This window comes from Bos indicus, chromosome 21 (genome assembly GCF_029378745.1).
Source record: "Bos indicus isolate NIAB-ARS_2022 breed Sahiwal x Tharparkar chromosome 21, NIAB-ARS_B.indTharparkar_mat_pri_1.0, whole genome shotgun sequence".
Taxonomy (NCBI): domain Eukaryota; kingdom Metazoa; phylum Chordata; class Mammalia; order Artiodactyla; family Bovidae; genus Bos; species Bos indicus.
Genome location: NC_091780.1, coordinates 22,272,249 through 22,294,932, shown reverse-complemented (window position 1 = coordinate 22,294,932; position 22,684 = coordinate 22,272,249). Strand labels below are relative to the sequence as shown.

The following is a 22,684-nucleotide window of genomic DNA, read 5'->3' as shown; positions in this document are numbered from 1 at the left end:
TGAATTAGCACAACCATCTCTTAACTTTCTAGTTCTCATGTGAATTCCCTCTTTCAGAAAGACTGGTTGGTCCCTCCTGTCTCTTTCATATTATAGGAAGTGCTGAAACCCAGTTACAAGTCAGAGGCAGATGTTTCTGTTTTGTAGCCAACACCAGCTGCCAGTCACTAGCTTCTGTCCATAATGGCTGGTTCACCAGATAACTCCTTTCTTTAGTGAAACCCATTTGACCCGAGTCACCTGGAGGTCAGAAAGAAGTCTTCTGTTTAACAGTTTCTAAGACCTTTGAGTACTTGCCCCTGTCTCCACCATGGCTCCCTCTCTGTTAAGCCACCTGCTGTGGAAGAGAGGGGGGTCCCGTGGTACCCAAGTCAGGCTTTCTTCCATACGGAATCTGCCACCTCTGAAAGAAAACAACCCATCCACCCAGCCCTGAGAAAAAGGAAACCAAATGAACTTTCTGGACAACCTAACATATATATATATATATATATATATATATATATATATATATATATACACACACACTAAAAAATAATAATAAAAGAATGAACCTATTGACTCAACTCTTCTCCCAGAAACGAGCAATGGAGAACTGCAGGTCCGTAAGAGCTCAGTGGGATGAGGGGCACTCCCTGGTGGTTCAGTGCTGCGGCTGTTCGTGTTGTCTCGTGCTTAACCACTGCCGCCTGGGCAGGCTTCCTGTGGGCCAGTTTCTTCTGCCAGGTTTACCAAAGTTGTCGTTAGCATCAGGGTGGGCTGGAAAGGTCTTTTGTAAAAGCAAGATGTTTTGACATTCTGTCTTTTTGGGGGAAAGAGATGTAAAAATTCACATACTTAGACACAGGAGAAGCCCACTGTCCTTTTCCACAGGAGGTGCCGGTGGTTTTGGAGGCCTTCGTCAGAGGACAGCTGTCTTCCCCACAGAGGGGTCAGTGGCAGCCAGTCTCCTCTGAGCACCGGGAAGAAGTACTCTCTATAGAAAGAGGTGTTCATCTCTATTAGTTCTTTTTTTCCTCTGCTGTGCCGCATGGCTTGCAGGATCTTGCAGGATCTTAGTTCCCTGACCAGGGATTGAACTCAGGACCAAGGCAATGAAAGCGCTGAGTCCTAAGTGTTGGACTGCCAGGGAATCCCCCTCATCTCCCTTAGCTGTTACAGATTTACACTTCTCCATAAATCACTTCAGTGAGAAGAGACGAGTCAATAGGTTGATTCTTTTTTTTTTTTCCTTAAGCATGTATTAGGTTGACCAAAAAGTTCGTTTGGTTTCCTGTAACATCTTAGGAAAAAAACCCAAACAAGCTTTTTGGCCAACCCAGTGTATATTGAGCACCTGTTGCCAGACATTGAGGTGCAGGGATGGGACAATAAATAAAATGAAAATACCCTCCAGGGGCATCCCTGGTGGTCCAGTGGCTGAGACTCCCCGCTCCCAGTGCAGGGCACCCCTGACTTCCCTCCCTGGTCAGGGAACTGGGTCCCACATGCCGCAACTAGAAGGTCCCCCGTGCCACGGCTAGGATTGAGGAGCCCGGGAGCCGCAACTAAGACCCAGCGCTGCCAGATGAAGTGAATTTTAAAAGGCAAGGAAGAAAAAAAGAAATCCCCCCAACTTAGATTTTAGTTGAAATATTTCTTTTCTTCAGATGTTAATTTCCTCTTTCTTCACTCTAGTTTATGTCTCTTTTTTCTTCTGTTCCTCCGAGGCTCGTTAAAAAATGAATGTCTATTTAAAAGCTCTATGGGAAGCATATTGGCCTTCTATAAGCAAATAATTCATTTAGAAGAGAATCATCTAGAAGCATCAAATTAAGAAAATTTATTAGTATCTTGCCTCCCTTATGCCTGGAAAAGTCTAGTCAAAACTTAAACGGCTGCTTTGTGAGGATGCTGTTTCTATATGCTGGCTCTCCACTTGACTGACTGGAGCCCCAGGATACCTGCAATGACAGTTTTTAAAATCTTGAATCTGGCTTTACAGTGAGTAAGCCCGGCTTCCTATGTCTCTCCCCAGATCCAGTCCCTGTCTGGGCGCCCTCGGTCCTGTGATGTGGGAGGTGGCAGGTAAGAGAGGTTCTTTCAGTTCTTGTTTCAGGGCCGTCCTGAGGGTTTTACCAAAAGGAATGTCTCGCTGCTTCATCAGAGAACACTGAGAAATTTCACTCATTACATGAGTTGAAAGTCAACTGAATTTTCACAAAAACAACAGCTCTTTTTTGGTATGCTCATATTTCATTTGTTCAAAGTAATTATATGACATAACTGCAAAAGTAAAACTGCCATAAATATGTTTGAGAATGACATCACCGACTCTGGGTAAACAAACAGCCCCACTGGAGGAAGCCAGGGCCTGCAGGCGTTGAGGGAGCCCGCCAGCCTCACGCCTTTGGAATCCGCGGGCCGCTGGCAGCTTGGTGAGCCAGAAGTTGCCTAAGAGAGTTTGCACAAATATACTGAATGCCACAAAACCATGAACCTCAAAGGGATAGATTTTGTGTTATGTACATTTTATTTTTACCACATTTTTTTAAACTAATGGAAGATGATTAAATAGGAAAACTTGTGATATTAAAAGGAGTTTCTATGGAACAGCTAATTAATGTATTCAGAAGTATACAACTTCACTCCCTGAAAAATGTGAGAGACAGCTTTCAAAAAAAAATATGTGTAGTACTAAAAGATTAAAACGTTCCTGAGGAGATGGGACCAAGGAAGAATATGGAGACAACAGAGGTGATGAGGCCCACACACTGACAGACCCGTGAAGGTGCACTCACCGAGTGACATGGGGAGGGCCCTCTCTCGGGGTCTTCGCAGAGAGGACTGAGCCCTGGGGTGCACGGTGGGGTCCTGAGAGCATGGGAGGCAGGGAGGGGGCCCAGTGACCCTCAGGGCTGCCCCCCAGGCTTGGAACAAAAACCTCGGAACGGCAGCTCTTTCCAAAGCCAAACCGTGTGGTTTGAAAGCTGGCCTCTTGCATGACCTAGCTGAGCGCAGGTGCACTTTCTAGATGGTCTGACGGTCTGCAGAGGAACTCATGCTGTAGTACCTCAGGCCGTCCTTCTTTCTCACCTCCCCTGTTGTCTAACAGCACTGAGTTCAGGGCCCACCCTCCTGAGCAATGGCAGCTCAGGCATTCTTTTCAGCTAGTTAAATATAAACCCATGCAGTGAACAGCCCACTGAGCTGAGATCAGGGTTGACCTCTTGAGAAAGTCAGAATGCCCTCTAGGAGGCCCACTGGGTGAGACCAGCACACCTAGGGGTATAGGTCATCCCCACAGTGAGGGCTGAAGATTCTTCTCAAGAATTCGTTTTGGCTCAATCCTCAGGCAGATGGGTGATCGAGGCCCCACAGGCCTAAATTACAGAAGGGGCTGCGTACTTTCAACTCCTCATCCCCGCCCCCGAGAGCTTTGAAACCAGGGTTCCTTAGGTGACAAAACTTGCTTTCCTACTCTTACACTAGGTGTAGGATTCTGTCCCGTGACTCCTGTTCATCTGGTGTTTATTGACCCCCCTACTCCTAGGCACTGAAGCAGAGCAGTGAACAAAACAGAACAGGTCCCTGCTCTCAACGAGCTGAGGCTCCTGTGGAGCAAAGTAGGCGAAAACAATCAAGCCAATGAATACACGTCATGTATTGTTAAACCCAGTGAGGAAAAAGAAAACCGAGTAAGGAGAAAGGCGACCACAGATGTCTGCAGGAGCCTCTCTCATATGATGAACTGTGACCAGAGTCCAGGATGCAGTGCAGGGAAGGGCAGAGGGAACAGCAGGCGCGTGCCTGCTGAGCATGGAGGCAGGTGCAGCCTGACCCGGAGTCAGGCTGGACTCGTCGGAGAGTTCTGAACCAGGGAGTACATCATCTGCCTTAATAGAGGATCCAGGAGGTGGTTCTAGCAGCTGTATATGCAAAGTTACAGTGTATATTCCTCTCAAGCAGAGGGAAGGTACTTTGAATGTCAGTGACAACCTGGGTTGTGTTTGTCACGGCTACCTTCTCCATCCCTGCTCTGTGCTACCAGACGCTGTTTCTGCCTTCACCTTGCCTCCCTCCCTCTGAGCACCCAGTCAGAGAGCCCGTTGCCCTCATAGCGAGCAGCTCTGCATTTTCAAGTTTATTTCCTAGTCCTTGGCCCTAACACTGCAACCAGCTGTCTGGAAGACAAAGTATCCCATTCAGCTTTTCTACAGTCTAAATCATCCTCCTTCCTCACCCCAGAAGGACCCCTTTCCTACTTCCCCTTCTCTCTTCAAGCCTCCACAGTGATCCCAGTCCTACTTCACCAAGAAAAGAGAAGCGGCAGGAATGAACGCCCAGCTTCCCTCCCGCCCCTCACTCCATGCCTCCCAGCCCCACGTGCCATCCTTCCTGGTTTCTAGTCCCAGGGACCCATCTGTTCACGCCCGATAGCTTTACCCATGTCCTTGGCCCTTCCAGAGGACTCTCTCCTGCTTATCCTTCCCGCTTCTGTGTTTTCTACCTTTCCCTGTCTACTAGGTCTTCTCTCTGCATTAATCACAGTTAAGGATTCTGCACCGAAAAGTACTATCTGACCTTGCGTTCCCTTCTAGTTCCCTCCTTCTCAGCCACACTTCCAGACTTCTCAGCCACACTTTCTGAAAGGCTTTCCCCTCGAGGCTCCCTTACTGCTTTGTCTGTTCCTCGGCCCACGGTGGCCTGGCTCCCTCCCACACTGTTCTGACAGAACGTTCCTCGAGAGACATCCCATGACACATTACCGAAGCTCAGCATCTACAGCAGAAGTCCTCCTCTTACCCACACCACCTACCCTGTCCCCAGTCTACTCATGTGCTTCCCTGTTCCCGTCCTGGTGGGGGTGGTTCCATCCATCCCTGTGCCAGAAAATCAGGAGTCGCCCTTGAGCACTTCCTTAAACACCTCCAGAATTTCTCCCTATCTCTCCGCCTCCACGCTCTCATTATGTCTTGTTGACTGCTCAGCAGCAGCATAACTCACCTCTTTGCCTCCAGGCCCCGCTTCTTACACCCTCCCCCAAGTCTGGCCTAAGGATGAGTGTGTCTTTCCGTGCTCTGCACCTTCCCTTGGCTTCTTGTCATCAGTTTAAGCCTCATGTACTTTCTGCCCCCTCCTCCAGGCCCATCTCCTGTCACATCCCCCCGTCCTAAACTTGACCTTCCTGATACTCCAGATACTGCTTTGTCCAAGTCTCCTGAGGCCCTGATGCCAGTGGGCCGCACCCGGAAGGTGCTCCGCTGTGTGTGCTGTGCTGAGTCAAGGGCCCTCAGTTGCATTCACCATCTTCCTCCTATCCTGGCTGAGGGCACCTCCTCCAGCCACTCTCCTCCTCTTCACCCCCTCTGTTCTTTTCCTACATCAGATGTGGACCGCACAGTTCCTTCTAACCGGTTCTCCCCAGTAAGGAACCCTCCACACCACAACTACAGGGGCCTCTCTAAACTGTGGTTCTCCATTTCACACCTGGGCTCCCTGTCTCCTGCCATCACTGATCTACACTCTCCAGAACAGCCTCTCATCACGCCCTTGTTTCCTCCCTCGCCCGCTCATCTGCCCCCACTTCCACACTCTGCCCAGTGCCCTGGCCATGCCATGCTGCCGGCTGTTCCATGAGCACAGGGTCACACGATTCGCAAGACCCTCCCTCCCCAACCATCCCCACAACCACGACTCCTGCTTCTGCGTTCCCAGTGACACTTGTATCAGTCCTGGACCAGCGAGCTTCCTGCCATACTGCAATCGCTTGCCTTACCTGTCTGTCTCCAGCCTGTCTGTGAACTCTAAGAGCAGTGCCCCTCCAGCCATGGGCTCAGCGGCCCCTCCCCGGGCCCACACTTCAGAGGGCTCCACTCCCATGACGTAAGGAGTCCAAGGGGCTAAGAGGATGCGGGGAGCGGCCAGACCTGGGTCCCCAGGCTGGGGAAGACACAGGCCTGGTCTGCAGTGCATGACAGGGCTGGGGAGGTAAGCAGTGGACTGCGGGCTGGGGCTGCCTCTCTGCATGTTCCAGCACAGAGCTCCAAGGAGTGGGAGAATTCCAAACTTTAATCTGGCCTTCCAGGCTATTATAAAGGTACAATCTGTCAAGACGGAAACATAGAAGATAATTCATTTAAAGATTTATTGATTTGATTTATAACTTTAAAAGATTTAAACAGTTGGCCTGCGGGGCCCCCAACTGTACTCCTGCTCAAACTGCACACGCTCTGCTCATTCATCATCCTCCCAGCAGCACTCGGCCTGGTGCCTGGGCTCAGAGCAGCCGCGCCACCGATCCTGACAAAGGGACGGTCACATCTCTTTCTCACTTGAAAGTTTATGGAAACTGTTAATGGAAAAAGTATACTTTGGAAGGTATCTGGCTGATACAGGAGATTCTTTTTTTTGGGGGGGGGGGGGAGGAAAGATAATTTAGAAATGTAACCAAAAAGAATTGAATAAATGCAGAGCAGCGTCTCATATCTTACACAGTGCTTGACAATTTTCAAAGTACTTTTGCATCAATAATCTAACCTTCTGTACAGTGAAGTAAACCAGCTATATGTGTATCCCCTCCCTCCTGGACGTCCTTGTACAGTAGAGAGTAACGCAACATTGTAAACCAGTTGCACTCCCCCCCAAAAAAAATGCTGACAAAGGAAAACAGTAAAAGCACATGCACGCAACTAATCTTGTCTTAGAAAAGATTCCTGCAACGCGGGCATAGATGACATCTTTAGTCTAGCATTACAGGTGAGCAGATCACACTCTCAGAACGAGGAAGAGGCAGTCTCCACGAGGACTTGGATCTTTGGTACCCACAGCTTTTATTGAACAAGGAAAGGTATCATACACATCCTATTCCCCAGCAGCCAAATGCATTTTAGAAAGTAATACTTAACCTTTCTTTTTTTCAGCACTTTCCCACACAATGGTCAAAACATGGGCCTCTCCCCCTTCCTGGGAACCCTGAACACTGGGGGGTCATTGCCAGATCTAACCAACCTTCACTACTCGGCACCACTGCCAGCCTCCCTGGACACCGGTGACCACCTCTTTGGGAGTATGAGTGTGGGGAACAGCGTGGGCAACCTTCCCGCTGCCATGACTCACCTCGGCATCAGAGGTTCTTCTGGTAAGTGGTCCCCGCTCCATCGGGCCCATGCCTGTGTCCCTTGGTGGCTCAGCCATTGGTGGTCCCTGGCCGGGTGGCATGTTAGTAAATCGTAGAGTGAGGATGACTGTGTCTGAGTTAGAGATAATAGCCCATTGGGCTTCCCAGGTGGCCCTGGTGGTAAAGAATCCACCTGCCAAAACAGGAGATGCAAGAGAAGTGAGTTCAATCTCTGGGTTGGGAAAATCCCCTGGAGTAGGGAATGGCAACCCACTCCAGTATTCTTGCCTGGGGATAGAGGATCCTGGTGGTCTACAGTCCATGGAGTCACAAAGAGTCGCACACAACTGAGTGACTGAGCACGCATGCACACCACCCACTAGCTCATATACCTCTCAACTCTGCTGACATTTCACTTAGGTGGTTCTCTTTCTGCTGAGTTTGATGAGCTCTGGGGCAGCTCAGTGAAACCTCATTCTTTTTTGTTGTTCTATTTTCTTTTGGGTGGGGGTAGGGGCAGAGTTGACCGCACCTCACGGCATATGGGATCTTAGCCCCCTGCATTAGGAGCATGGAGTCTTAACCACTGGACTACCAGGAAGGTCCAAAACCTCATTCTTCATTGTCTTCTCCAGCCCACGTGCCCCAGGGACTTGGAGAATAAGATTTGAGAGTCAAGAAATAAGTGTCCATTCTCTTCTGTGTTAGCTGTGGTCCTTTATCAACATATGATGATATTTAATAATTACAGATATCTCTCTAGATTCCTCCAACTTCCCAATAGATTGCAAAAGAGAATATTTTGAATTTTAGAAAATTGTGGGTACAAGGAAAATATCTATCCTTAATAGATATGTATATTAAGTATAAATCTGCCATAGTTCAAAACTACTGGATCAGATTTTCAGAAGTGCTTAAAGGTGCTTTAGCTTTACTAAAAAGCTTCTCATGAGGTGACTTGGCTGTTACCATAGGAGTCTGAGTCCCTGCCGCTCAGACCACATGTTGAAACATGACTGCATTTGCTTGAACCCTGACAGATGCTCTTGTCAATGTCTGGGGCAGGTAGTATAGCCTCTGGCCACAAGGGTCCTAAGAATGGTGGCATAGCCTATCTCCTTTAGAAAGATCCCCAGCAATGGTCTGTCAGTGGGGAAAGTGCTTGCTCTTTCCGCTCTGGGTTCAGTAAGACTTGTCTATGCAAATCTGAACTCACCACTCAAACGAGGGTGGGCCGCTTCATCATGGTCCCCTGGAAGTTTCTCTGTTGATTATAGTGATGCTGCCATTATGCTATTAATACATAATTTTAGGTTTGAAGAATTGACTTCAGAGACCACCCCTATTTTGGGGTCTCTGGGAGTCTTTGGGGTCTCTAGGGTCTTTGAGTTATCCTGCTGCTTTACTTATGTGACCTTGGTGACGTCTCTGAACAAGGTCACCCGAGGTCACGTGAGTCCAGCAGCTTTGGCACTTAGCCCCCTTGGGTCCTGGGGAAGCTGGCGTTCTCCAGAACAGCCTTGGACGCTGCTTCAGCTGAAAATCCTGTGTTTAATTGCTGGCTGTTATTTTCCTCAAACAAGCATGGTATTATTGAGGATATGTCACAACCAGTGCTTAAGTTTTTAGAGTTTCTATGCACTCCTTAAAAATGCATGGTATGAAAGATTGCATATATATTTTTTAAGATGTGTGTGCTTTCTTTCTGAATGACTGAGTTTTTTAAAAATGTCTAAATTCATATCTTTAGCTCTAATTTTCATTCTTATTTGAGCCAGCCACATCTCTGACTTTTCCATGGTGAGTTAGGTAGGGGGACAACCACTTAGAGTTTTGTCAGAGACATCTTTCCTACCTTTTCAAAATCAATTGTGTTGGGGTGTGTGTGTGTGTTAGTGCTCAATCATGTCCAACTCTTTGCTACCCTGTGGACTGTAGCCCATTAGGCTCCTTTCTCCATGGAATTCTCCAGGCAAGAATACTGGAGTGAGTTGCCATGCCCTCCTCCAGGGGACCTTCCCAACCCAGGTATTGAACCTGAGTTCTGCATTGCAGGCAGATTCTTTACCATATGAGCCACCAGGGAAGTCCTCAGAATCACTTGCTGGCTAAAAATCCTTTGTCATTTATGCATTCCATAATTTTCATCTAATACTTAACTTTTTATCGATGTGGAACAACACAGACTTCTGCTCGCCCCAGCCGTGGGCACAAGAATGTGGGCTGGGCTCTGAAACACAGGGTCGCCCACGGAGATGCACTGCAGGGCCAGCATTCATTCATGGAATGAAGGCACTCTGCCAGGCCTTGGGCCAGGTGCCAAAGAGCCAGCAGGGCAGAGAACAGGCTCCCTGGGCTCCTGGAGCTTGTGTCCTTGCAGCGTGTGTTATGGAAATGCCTTTCCCAAACTCTCTTGCTCTGGCTAAAATTCACTCCCCTCCCCTTAAAACAAAGCACCAACAGGGGTGTCCTTTTCCCCACACTGGAGGAGACAGTGATGAACCGCTTTTCAGGAGCCAGAAAAACAAAGAGAAAGGAAGCCCTGGTAGAGGGTCCCTTCCTGTGACTTGGTGCTGGGCTCAGGGTGTTTAAAGAGCCCCCCGAGGCAGCCTGCCCCCCACATGGAGAGCCATGACACCCAGTGAAGGCAACCGAGGGTCCTGGCTGGTTGCCAGGGACAAGGCACTGGGGGCCCTGAACATAATGGATTGTCCGGCCTTGGGATCTGTTCTTGGACTGGAGCGGAGGGACTGAACATTCGCCTCTGCTGCCGCCTGCACCAGTTCTTGCTCTCCCGGGGTGGTTTACATGATCTAATTCTCGAGAAAAATCTGTTCTCATCCTTTTTTAAGAAGCTTTTTATTTTGTACTGGGGTAGAGCCGATTAACAATGTTGTGTGATAGTTTCAGATGAACAGCAAAGATACTCAGCCATACATATTCATGTATCCACTGTCCCCCAAACTCCCCTCCCATCAAGGCCACCACGTAACACTGAGCAGAGTTCCCCGTGCTGTACAGTAGGTCCTTGTCGAAACCATTCGCATCAGAATGGCGTCGTCCCTCTTAGTCTGAGTGCCTCTTCTCCTTGCCCTTGATACCACTTTTTTTCCCTTTGGCTTAAACAGCAAACATTTATTTCTCACAGTTCCAGAAGTTTGGCAATCCAAGATTAATGTGTCTGTGCAGAGCCCACTTCCTGGTTCATAGGTTCCTATATATATATATATTTTTTTTTTAGTCGGACTATAAGTGCTTTACAGCATTCTGTTCGTTTCTGCTGTACAACCTTGGTACCTTTTCCAGCAGGAGAGTTGCCCGGAGCTCCTCCTCACACAAAATCATCATCAAGTACAAATAGGAAATTGAGTTTTTTCTTTACTGTTTGGGAAACAGAAGATTTGGTCGGTAACTATGAGGTGTACATTGCAAACGATCTGTCTTCCAGGTCTCCAGAGTTCTCGGAGCAACCCCTCCATCCAGGCCACGCTCAACAAGACAGTTCTCTCCTCCTCCCTGAACAGCCGCCCAGAGGCCTCCGCTGCCAGCGCCTCTGCCCTCCACCCTTCACTCCGCCTCTTCTCGCTCAGCAACCCATCCCTTTCAACCACCAGCCTGAGCGGCCCACCCCGGCGCAGGCAGCCACCCGTCAGCCCCCTCACGCTGTCCCCCGGTCCTGAAGCACATCAAGGTTTCAGCCGGCAGCTCTCTTCAACCAGCCCCTTGCATCCGTATCCTGCCTCACAGGTAAAAAGCAAGCGAACTAACAGTGAAACAGACTGAAGCAGATGGGAACTGGACTAGGTCCTCACTCTAAGTGCGGTTCACGAGGCCTCAGATGCAGTCAGTTCTCACTTCTGTGCGAAATCAAATCATTCCTAATGCACTAATGGTTTTCTAAGAGCAGAGCTATTGTGTCGATTTGTCGTTGTTTAGTCACTTAGTCGAGTCCGACTCTTCTGTGATACCATGGACTGTAGCCCCCAAGGCTCCTCTGTCCGTGGGATTCTCCAGGCAAAGATACTGCAGTGGGTTGCCATTTCCTACTCCAGAGGATCTTCCCGACCAACCGATCAAACCCATATCTCCTGCATTGGCAGGTGGATTCTTTACCTCTGAGCCACCAGGGAGGCTCATGTGTTGATTACTCTTAAGCAGACACTGAACAGTTTGGGGTACTCTCAGGAAGTTGGAATTGGAGGAAAGGGTCAGGTGTGGAGGGTGAAACTCAGTTATGTCTGAAATACAAGGGAAGCCAGGTTGGGGTTTTAAGTTTGGTGTGGAAAATCATTAATTGACTATCTGAGCACTGTAAGCCACAGAGAAAGCCAAGGAAGACATTGAAATACCCTCCTGAAGCTTCCAGATTGAATTAGACCTCTTCCCTAATTACATCGACAGATTTAAGAACAGTCCTTCTCTTGTTGATTAAATACTTAGGTACAATAGGATCATATGTCTATAAAAGGGCCCAGATGAGTCTGTTTAGAAAGAGGCACACTTTGAAGTCACAAGCCTGTTACAGAAATTTAGGGTGGAAACATCATCTTTTTGACTTGTTGACTTTGTTTCTATTCTAAGTTTTCAGGGTGGTTTTTCACAGTCATCAGTGAACATGTTTTTAACCTGTTGGTCACTCCCTAGATATATTATAACATCCCTTACTCACCACTTCACTATAAGTGAGTAGTGATTTAGCAAGAAGAAGTTGACAGAACACAACAGAGGTTAGCAGATCCAGTTATTAGTCACTCTTTACCAATTATTAGCCATGGGATCTTTATTATATGAGTAATCCCTTTCGGGAGACGGTAAGAGTATTTCATAATTGTTTTTTAATGGTTCTTTCATGTTATTGGATTGCCTTTAATTTATTTTGCAAGATTATTTTACAGAGGCCTCTCTGGTGGTTCAGTGGTAAAAAATCTGCCTGCAGTGCAGGAGACAACACTTCGATCCCTGGGTCGGGAAGATTCCCTGGAGAAGAATAGCAACTCACTACAGTGTTCTTGCCTAGAGAATCCCATGCACAGAGGAGACTGAAGGGCTACAGTCCGTGGGATCGCAAAGAGTCGGACACGACTTAGCGACTAAACCACCACCACAAGCTTATTTTACAGGATGTAAAAAATAACACCATCTAGCTACATTTTAAGGAGACCGTAGAGATAAACAGCACTCTTTTTCACATATTTTCATTTTTGTCTGCTAAATATTTAAAAATTAAAAAAAAATCAATGTTATTTGTGCACATAATTTAAAAGGTCAAATAGTCCTAAAGGGCCTGTTATGAAATAACAGTTGTCTTCCCCGCCCCCACCAGCCATATTTCTCACCACCTGGAGGTGGCTCCTCCCGGCCACTTTAGCTGCTCTCTGGTGTAACAGTGTTATTTCATGCTGGGTGTGTTCTAGGTTTTTAGTGGCAGGTGTTCTCTAACGACAGCCTCCTGTGGAAGCCTAGGGTTTAAGCTCTCTTTCAACCCTCCCAGGCCCCTCCCTTCCCCCTTCCCACGTGTTTTTCCTACTCATTCTCCCCATCTCCACAGTGTGGTTTATTACACTTAGTTTTGAATAGAACAGTACTCAGTGTTTAGTGTTTCCATGCTTGTATGTAATCAGAGTTGAACCCTATAGCTTAGTATGAAACAACAAAATGAGGATCTTTTTCTCCTGGGGGTTAATAAATGTCTTGTGTTTTCCTCACTGTGGTTTTCTCTGTATGTCTTGCTCTGTATTTGTATTCAATCTCAAACTGTCAGCATCGGGTAGATCTCCTTCTGATATATTAAACACGAGCCCTCCGGTAGCTTTCCTAGAAAGAGTACATGCGGCGTGGCTTGACTTCAGTGTGTCCTCATTCTCCCCACCTTTTAACTAATAATTGGCTAAGTGTAGAATTCAAATGTGAAATAATTTTCTCTTGAAGTTTTGAAGGTATTAATCTGTCAGCTTTTAGTTTCTAGAGTTGCTACTGAGAAATCCAGTGCCATTCTGATTCCTGAAGTGAATGAAGTGAAAGTGTTAGCCGTGTCCGACTCTTTATGACCCCATGGACTGTATAGCCTTCCAGGCTCCTCTGTCCATGGGGTTCTCCAGGCAAGAATACTGGAGTGGGTTGCCATACCCTCCTCCAGGGGATCTTCCCAACCCAGGGATTGAACCCACATCTCTTATGTCTCCTGAATTGGCAGGCGGGTTCTTTACCATCTAAGCCACCAGGGTACCCCCTCTGATTCTTAATACTTTGAATTAAATCTCCGTTTTTTCCTTGCGAGGTTTGCAGGATCTTGTTTCTTCCCCCCTTAGTGTTCTAAAACTTCAAAATAACATGGCCTGATATGAGTCTATCTGGTTGGTTTCTTCAGTCTGGAAACTCACCTCTTTCGTTTCTGAGAAATTTTCCTGAATTATTTCTTTGACAGTTTCTTCCCTTCAGTTTTCTCTGTTCTCTCTTGAATGTACGAATGTTAGCCATCCTGTACTTTCCCTCTAGCATCCTTATTTTTTTTCTTTCTTTTCTCTCTCTGTCTTTTTCCTCTGCTTTCTGGAAGAGTTTCTTAACATTATCTTCCACCCTTCTCTTGAGGTTTTCATTTCTGCTCTCATCCTTTTAAATTTTCAAGACATGTTTTGTTCTTGTTCTCTGAATGTTCCTCTTTTCATAGCATCATATTTATTCCATGGATGCCATAACATCTTTGATGTCTCTGAGGTTTTTAGTGATAATTTTTATTCCAGTTTCTTTTTATTTTCTTTGAATAGATATTTTCCAAATTGCATAGAAGCAGCGAACATGATATAATGAATCCTCCTATGCCCATCATCCAGCCTCAACAGTCATCAACATTTTTTTTTAAAGAAGTAGCTGTCTTTAGCTGTGCCAGGCCTTCGTTGCGGGAACCCGGGCCCCCCGCATTGGGAGTGCCTTAACCACTGGACCACCAGGGAAGTCCTCGACATTTTCATAATCTTGTTTTATCCATATCCCCTCTCTTAAAAAATGTGTATAGGGGTGCATATTATAAATAACTATGTATTTCTAAAAGATAAGGATTTTTTAATCACTCTATTATATTGATAATTCTTTTTCATGACAGCTTCTTCCTACATAAATTTTCCCAGGTTTGTTTTCTCAGTTTGTCTGCTTGGGTCTCTGACTTGCATCCAGACACATTCCTCATGATCTGGTGACCCTTGGCATCCTGCTCATATTTAGCAACAGGACACAGACTCATGCACACAAACTGCCTGGAAGCTCAGTGTAGGTGGGTGGGCCTGTTGAGTACAGTCTTCCCTGGAGACAGATCCAGCGCAGCTCTTGCCCTAGGGACCTTCTGGTATTGTAAGTTGGATTGTCTCCCAGGCTGGTCAGATCCCCAAAGGATGCTCTCCCCATCTTGCGCCTGGCCTGTGCCTAGACCCAGCACTGTGGGAACTGAGCTAGGAAAGAGGCGGAAGCTCAAGGGGCCACAGTGAGCTTTTTTTTTTTTTGGCTTTCTCAGAAGCCCTGCATTCTCAGCAGTGCCTCACCTTCTAGGGTCTGGTGCACCCAGTCCAGAGACCCCGGGGCCATACTCCCTCCAGAGTGCCGCCCTCAGCCTCCCTGCAGGCATGGGCTCTGGAGCCCACTGCTGCCTGCCAGCCTCTCCAGATTTAGCTTCGTCTTCTCCCGCTGCTGTCCTCCCCTCCCCCCAACCCCCACCCGCGGGGACTCTGCAATGGAACCAGACCGCCTCCCTGCTGCCAGCCCTGCATTTGGTTCCCTCAGGTCTACTCAGCCAGCTACTGCGTGTCCATCTGCTTTTCATTTTCCAAACTTTGTTGCCATTTTCTTCCTTTTCATTATCTTCATCCTCGTGTTTTTTATCTTCATTTTAGCATTATTTACGATGGTTTTCATTTTGTTTATTAATGTTTGTTGTTGTTTAATGTTGTTTTAGGGCTTCAGTGGGGTTTGGGGAGACAGCAGAGCTAAGTGCTTTTTTTCAGTCTTCTATTTTTAACCAGAAGTTATGGCTGTTAAAAAAAAACAAACCAAACAAACATGATTTTCACTGAGAAAACTGAGACAAAACTGGTTAAATTGGCTGCATTTTGCTTTGTTTGTTTTTGAAGACAATAGAAATTGTCACTGAATGGAAAATGCTTTGTGGGGAAGTGACATTTGAAGTATACTTTGCAGGAACAGAAGTAGGTTTCTCAGAGCACAGTGTAGACTGCCAGACGAGGAGAATATCAGGATTTTTCCTCACTTTGACATTTCCTAACTGTAAAGGGGGGTTTCCCTGGTAGCTCAGCAGTTAAAGAATCTGCCTGCCAAGCAGGAGACTCAGGTTCAATCCCTGGCTCAGGAAGATCCCCTGGAGAAGGAGATGGCAACCCACTCCTGGGAAATCCCATAGACAGAGAGGCCTGGTGGGCTACAGTCCATGGGGGTCACAAAGAGTCTGACACAACTTAACAACTAAACAACGACAGCATCCACGGAGGACTGACCACTAGCAACTCAGAAGCTGAGTAGTTAGTGGCTTTGTTTTTCAGATGGTGTCCTCGGATCGAAGCCCACTCTCCTTCCTGCCCACAGAAGCTCAAGCCCAAGTGTCCCCCCCACCCCCTTACCCCGCAGCCCACGACCTGCCCCAGCCTCTGCTGCAGCAGCCCCATGCCCAGGAGCCGCCTGCCCAGCAGCCCCAGGCGGCCTCATCGCTATCCCAGTCGGACTTCCCGCTCCTCACAGCCCAGGTGAGTCCCACCCGGAGCCCCAGGCATGAGGGGACGCTCATGCCACCCCGAGTTCCAAGCTAAATGGTTCCTTCCTTGTTCCCTGAAGGGCTCATCTTTGACCAGCTTCTTCCCAGATGTAAGCTTTGACCAGCAGTCCATGAGGCCAGGTCCAGCCTTTACCCAGCAGGTGAGTAATCGCCTGGGCCTGCCTCGTCCCCACAGCAGGAACTGTCACCATCAGGCTGCTCCGAGCGGGAAACCCACACCCAGCAGGCTCGGTCGGTACCTCACTTCTCCGACCTCGATGCACTCAGTGGCTGGGGAGCTGGCATTGCCCTGAGCCCTAGCTGCTGGTGCCGGCTGCCTTAGTTCATTGTCAGGTGTCAGCGGAGGGCCTTTTGGAACACGTGGTGGAAGACTTGTGATGATATTCTAGCCAGAGAATTGTAGACACGCTCATGCTGGAAGGAACCTAGCAATCCATGGGTCTATCATGATGAGGCGTCAAGGAGCAGGCAAAGGCTTTGCCTCAGCCGGAGTTGCTGTGTGTGGCCTCCTGGGAGCCCATCCTAGCCAGGCAGGGGTCCTTCCTGAAGGTTCTTTCATGGAGCCATTTTCTTTTGCTTTTTAGTTTCTCCCTAATAACATAGACTCCCTAATATCTTCCCTGGTGGCTCAGAGGTTAAAGCGTCTGCCTCCAATGCAGGAGACCCAGGTTCAATCCCTGGGTCGGGAAGATCCCCTGGAGAAAGAAATGGTAACCCACTCCAGTATTCTTGCCTGAAGAATCCCATGGACAGAGAAGCCTGGTAGGCTACAGTCCACAGGGTCATAAAGAGTCGGACACGACTGAGCAACTTCACTTACTTAATAACACAGACAATCTTTTATATCCCTAGATTTTATTTTGTTGTTTAATCACTAGGTCATGTCCAACTCTTTGCAACCCCATGGACTGCAGCATGCTAGCCTTCCCTATTCTTTACTATCTCCTGGAGTTTACTCAAACTCATGTCCATCAAGTAGGTGATCCCATCCAACCATATCATCCTCTGTCACCCCCTTCTCCTTTTGCCTCAATCTCTCCCAGCATCAGGGTCTTTTCCAATGAGTTGGCTCTTCGCATGAGGTGGCCAAAGTATCGGAGCTTCGGCTTCAGCATCAGTCCTTCCAGTTAATATTCAGGGTTGATTTCCTTTAAGATTTTATAGTATTCATTAATTATGGTTTGGGCTCCAGGATATATTACGGAGAGAAGGAAGAGCACTTTCCAGAACTTAACAAAAACAGTAAAACAAATAAAGACAGATGTTTTCCGTGTAGGCCATGGGAAGTGGTGAGAACCAAAAGTCTCTGCCGCCTGATTTTCTAGAGAAGCCATGTGAGTCTAGGTGAGTCAGTGTCTTTCTGAAAAGTGATGGAAACTCCTACTTTTGAAAGATTTTTTAATGATTTAAAAATTAACTTCAGGAACGGCACCTAAAATAGGCCCCAGTTCTGACCCGTCCTCATCAAGGCTTTTTGCAGAGAGAGGCTTGCTTGCATTCCTCCCTCTGAGTGACAGATTGAGAGGGGGCTACTGTCTCGTTTCTTTAGAAAGCAAAGAGGAAAAGAGCCCATCGCTTCCTTGGTTATAGACAGAGCCTTTGAAGGGTTCCCACCAATGGTAGTTTCCAGAAGCCTCAGTGTGCTGAGGAGGGAGGTGGCTGTGACCGGTGGGCCCGCAGAAACCACAGCCAGTGGCGTTATCCAGGATGGCGTAGAGCGCCAGGCAGTGTGCGCACAGGGACACATCACCCACAGCGTGGCCCTCGGGCCCCTCCTCCACTGCAGCACCCCCTGCCCTCCACTACCCAAGCAGAATGTTCTGTGTGGGCTGTCACAGCAGAGAAGGGGTATGACAGCTCCCAGGGCTGGTTTTGCTTGGGGGCGCACAGCACGGTCGTTCCCAGGGAAGCAGAGGCCGTCCCTCACACAGTGACCTCTGGTGCCTCCAGGTGCCCCCGGTGCAACAAGGCCCCCGCGAACCACAGGACTCCTTTCATTTGAGACCAAACCTGTATTCCAACTGCGGGAATTTCCCAAACACTGTCCTGACAGGTGAGTGCGGCCACCTCCCAGCTGCTGCTTTCATGTTGCTATGTTTCTCCAGATACTGCTGTAAGACAGTCTAAACAACATGACATTATGTAAAGCCAAAAAATGAAAGCCCTGCAGCCCAGCTTTACCTTGTTGAGGTGTGGGAGTCCAGCCACAGAGACTGCGAGGCAGTGGGGAAGGGCCTGGTGACCCAAGCCTTCTTCCGACCTGCTTAGTTTCCAGTGACTGACAACTATTCAGAGGGAGGAAACCTGCAGAACTGGGACGTGTGGAACTGACTGCAAAGAACACAGATTCCAGAGCAGGACTGTGGGCCTGGGAGTGGTTAGGACATGGGTGATGACTGTCCTGGTGGGTGAGATGGCAGGGGGTTGTCACCAGTCGTGTCCTGAGTGACCTGACCCCCACGCCTTCTAATCCGCACTGTTCTCCCCTCTCGCTGCTCTTTCCAGAAGACTCGAGCACCAGCCTGTTCAAAGACCTCAGCAGTGCACTGGGAGGCATGCCCGAGGTCAGCCTAAGCGTGGACACTCCGTTCCCACTGGAGGAAGAGCTCCAGATCGAACCGCTGAGCCTGGATGGACTCAACATGTTAAGCGATTCCAGCATGGGCCTGCTTGACCCCTCTGTAGAGGAGACATTTCGAGCTGACCGACTGTGAGGTGATCAGAATGGGACAGGAGGACTTATTTCTGAAACAGCTAAAACAGAACGGAATAGAACCAGCTCCACCCCTGGGCGTTAGTTATCTCGGGCTTCTGACCTGGAAGGAACCCAATTCCTCAGCTCCCAGCTCTCAGATGAGGTCCCATCTCAGTCACCATGGCCTTCTCTCAACCACAGAGCTGGGCACTACCCCTCAGGCCCGCAGCACAGGCCCTGTCGCTGCAAGCCTGCTGCTTTAGCACTTCTGATGACTCAGTCGTCACCACACCCGTGACATCTTTTACTGACCATCTAGCCGGTCGATGAGTAAAAGAAAATGTGTGCCGAGAGGCCTCAGTAGCCGTGTATAATGCTCAGAACCACTGATCTCAGTCAACACTGAAGAAAGGACCCAGAGTTGGGGGGCGGTCAGGGGCTGCGGGCCTCTGGGAGCCTACTCTCCTCCAGCAACGGTACCAAGCCCCACAAGGCCTGCCGTGGTTCCGCTGTCTCACCTCGGCACCCCAGGCAGCCATGGGATGTCCAGGGCAGCACGAAGGGCCAGGACTCCCTGAGAGGGCTCCATTGGAACACGAAGAAGGATTTTCGCCGCACGTCCAAGAACAGACTTGAGTTGGGCAAACTGAATTCTAATTGGTTTTCTCCTGGTTTGTAATCTCTTCTCTGCTGCTGCAGTACCCCTTTTCCTTTGGATGAGAGGAAAAGGAAGACTATTTTATTTTATTCTGTCACTGAAAAAAAAAATCCCCTGGTAATGGATGAGCCTGAAGAGAACGGGGCTTCTACTCGGTGGCTGCGGAAGACAGAGAGGGGGGCTGTGTGTAGGTATCTTACAGGTACACGATGTCCTCTAGACAAGCTGCAAACCATCTAGGCCTCCCTGTCTACAGACTGGCCAGGAGGAGCAGCCGGGGGTCTGGACCAGCAATTGTGCAGCAACAGAGGGAAGCTGGTTCTCTGTGGAAAGGGGGTATTCCTGTCACCCTACTAGACCGTAAGCTCCTTGAGGGCAGAGACTGTGCCTTACCCATCACCAAACCCCTAGCACCCAACAAGTGCCTGGCACTGAACAGGTGCCGCCGACCCGTGCGTTGAATGCACACACGCGTGAATGAGCAGATGAATGCACGAATGAATGAATCTGCCTCGCTAGGAGGCAGTCTAATCTTTCACTGACCCTCTTCCTCACCAAAGCTTCTCAGAGCTTCAGCTTTTCTAACACTTGTGCCTGTGGTTAAGTGAAGCATACACTTTAAGATGCTTTTAACACTAGGTGACCAAGTCCACGCTTAGGCCACATGCCCTATCCTCCTCAAGGCTACGGACGTGGGTGGACACTGTCCTGTGAGTGCACCTAGGGTGGCTCAGCAAGCTGGGGCCTCCCCCATATTGGGACTCGGGGGTCCCGGCCATCACAAACATCTTCCCTCTCAGACCCATGTTTTGTTCTCAATTGCATTAAGAGATTCACCCTCTGAGGCTGAAGAAATAGTGTATAGTAAAACAAAGGCCTAATTTACGGAACCATCATTAGGCATCAGTACTTTAGCACAAAATGGTATTACTGTATTTCCACCAGCACCTGCCTCCTCTGATTCAGTCTATGCCAGTCCCTGACCAGAAACCCCAATGGGTGGGCTTAAAAGCCATCAGGGGAGGAGTCTGGGCAAAGGGGCCTCACGTGGGCCTGGGAAGACAGCATAGAGTGGACAGACACACTGAAGGAGGGATAAAGATGCTAGAGCCAGACAGACAGCTTCTTCCCAAGGGACACCAGGCACGATGCTGAAGGGTCCACCTAAAGAAGCAAGGCGGCGCCATGTGGGTCTGAACCTGACACGTGTCCCTGGTGGCAGGAGGGGTCTGTCACAGGGTCCTGGGCTATTGACCTCTCCAGACCTTCTCCTATTTCCTTCTGTCTTCAGGGGGCTCCCCTCCCTCCAGTCTTTCAAGTAACCCCAGTGGTGCACTGATCCATGTCCACTGTGGAACCCAGGTCTTGGTCTTCCCGCATCACATTTGCTCTGAACACCCCAGCTCTTGAATTAGAAAGACCAGCACCCTCCCTGCCTGAGCTCTGGCTCAGGAAGGGGCCATGGGCTTCCCCTTCAAAGCTTTAGTCCCAGTTAGACTTCTAGATCGCAGTGACCTTTTGTGAAAGAAAATGGCCTTTCATTGTACACAGCACCCCAGCGTGCTGAAAGAGCCAGATGCTGCCTGCCTCTCGTGTGTCGGAGACCCCCTGAGATCTGAACTAGCCTTTCAGACAAGGGGGAGTGCTGATGTCATGAGAGGGTTTTTTTTGTTTTGTTTTGTTTTTTTAATGGAGATTCTAGGATAGTCTGCTCTCTACACAGTGCCTTACCCATGGTGATCACTGGTGTCAGTGTCCCAACTCTCTGTCTGCACAGCAGCCCAGCCATACAGCCAGAGACCCCGAGACCTGCAGGACCAAGCGTGCTCCCCCTGGGCATTCACCAAGGACTTGTGGAAATGGAAGGCTCCTGGGAAAAGTGACTTGTTTGGGGGGAGGGTAACGATGACAGTTAGGTTTAGCACTGAATCCAGTTTGTCCTTAGGTCCGTCCATCCCCTCTCTTCCTGTGAAAAGGTTTTGGACATTATACAACCTGCCTTGCTTACCCAGTGTCAAGGACACCCACAGACAGGGGTCACCCTGACCTCCTCACTGCTGCCTTTGGCCCTCAGCATCTGAAATGGCTGCAGACTTCAGAGTAAACTATTTTTCAATATTTAGTTTTTCACAAGAAATCGATGGTTGTACTACTCTCATTTACTAGCAGTTAAACAGCATAGAACTAAAAACCTATCTGTGTTTCTGTTTTTTCCCCCTTCTATACGATTGTGGTTTTTAGGACAGAAGGTGTCAGGGGAACCTTGGTTATGTCTCGATCAACATGAATTCTCCACTATCCTGTCTCATTTCTCCTAAGTCTACTGTATATTACCTGAGCTGAAATGTATATCCCAGTCCATTTGCATAGTTGAAGACACTTCCTACTCTGACCCTTGTCGTCTCTTCTGATTCACGCACGGACGGTCTGGTCCCAAGCGTGTTTCTTCCACTGCTTTGTGATGGAAACATCACAGCAAAACTAATCAGACTTCCCATCAGTATCCTAGTCCACATGCCCCTCATCAAACAATATTTAAAGATTGGAAATTTGTATAAAGTAGCTTCCAAGTTTTATAATGCATCGTTTTACATCTTTCGTAATTAAAAGCAGCACAATAAGGTTGTATGTGTGTCTGGTGTCTTCCTTGGCTTCTGGTGAGATAAACCGGTGGCGAGCCCTTCTCAGTGCAGCCTGAAGTCAGAGATTTCTGGTCCATGGCTGAGCAGAGCCTACACTGGCCCACTTCTCTTAATATGTGCTGTGGCGCCCAGTCCTGAGAGAAGTCCAGAAGGAAATAGCGAAGTAGGGGCACATGTGTACCCAGGACAGAGGCATCATTGTAGGGGCTCAGCATTCCACTCCCTCTTCTGAGGTTCAAGCCACTGATGTGCCTCCCCCAGCCTCTCTGCTGCAGGTACTGGTCTTTAGCTCTTTCAATCCTAAAGGAAATCAACCCTGAATATTCTCTGGAAGGACAGATGCTGAAGCTGAAACTCCAATACTTTGGCCACCTGATGCGAAAAGCCGACTCGTTGGAAAAGATCCTGATGTTGGGAAAGATTGAGGGGAAGGGGAGAAAGGGGTGACAGAGGATGAGATGGTTGGATGGCATCACCAGCTCGATGGACAAGAGTTTGAGCAAGCTCCGGGAGATGGTGAAGGACAGGAAAGGCTGACGTGCTGCAGTCCATGGGGTTGCGAAAAGTCGGACACAACTGAGTGATTGAACAACAACAACCCATTTCACCAAGGACTTGGGTTCTGCTTTCTACCCTCCACCCTTCTCCCCCTGTCCCAGCAGGGTTCAGAGTGTTGACCTCTCCAATCAAACAGCCTCAGCTGCCCCCAGAGACCCACTTCCTCAGCCGCACCCAAGGCTCGTCAGAAAGATGACTCTTCTGAAATCTTACTCAGAAATCCCCCTTCTGACCCTGACTTCCTGAGCCACCATTTCTA

The 22,684-nt window shown here is 48.7% G+C and overlaps 1 protein-coding gene and 1 non-coding gene across 4 annotated transcripts in view; both read left to right on the top strand.

The window, feature by feature from the left end:
* Positions 1–21,851, top strand: part of CRTC3 (CREB regulated transcription coactivator 3) — a 96,077-nt gene extending 74,226 nt beyond the window's left edge. Inside the window, exons 9-15 of one of the 3 annotated variants that reach the window (XM_070775162.1) lie at positions 2,018–2,067; positions 6,903–7,120; positions 10,548–10,846; positions 15,643–15,843; positions 15,932–16,012; positions 17,823–17,925; positions 18,381–21,851. In XM_070775162.1, coding sequence (XP_070631263.1) covers positions 2,018–2,067; positions 6,903–7,120; positions 10,548–10,846; positions 15,643–15,843; positions 15,932–16,012; positions 17,823–17,925; positions 18,381–18,586 — 1,158 coding nt within the window. In that variant the 3' untranslated portion in view covers positions 18,587–21,851. Of the gene's footprint in view, positions 1–2,017; positions 2,068–6,902; positions 7,121–10,547; positions 10,847–15,642; positions 15,844–15,931; positions 16,013–17,148; positions 17,788–17,822; positions 17,926–18,377 lie in introns of those variants that run through there. The other 2 variants (XM_070775161.1, XM_070775163.1) reach the window with 2 other exon arrangements.
* Positions 16,490–16,561, top strand: TRNAW-CCA (transfer RNA tryptophan (anticodon CCA)). Its single transcript has one exon. It is a non-coding gene; the product is annotated as a tRNA-Trp (tRNA).
* Positions 21,852–22,684: the final 833 nt, after the last annotated feature.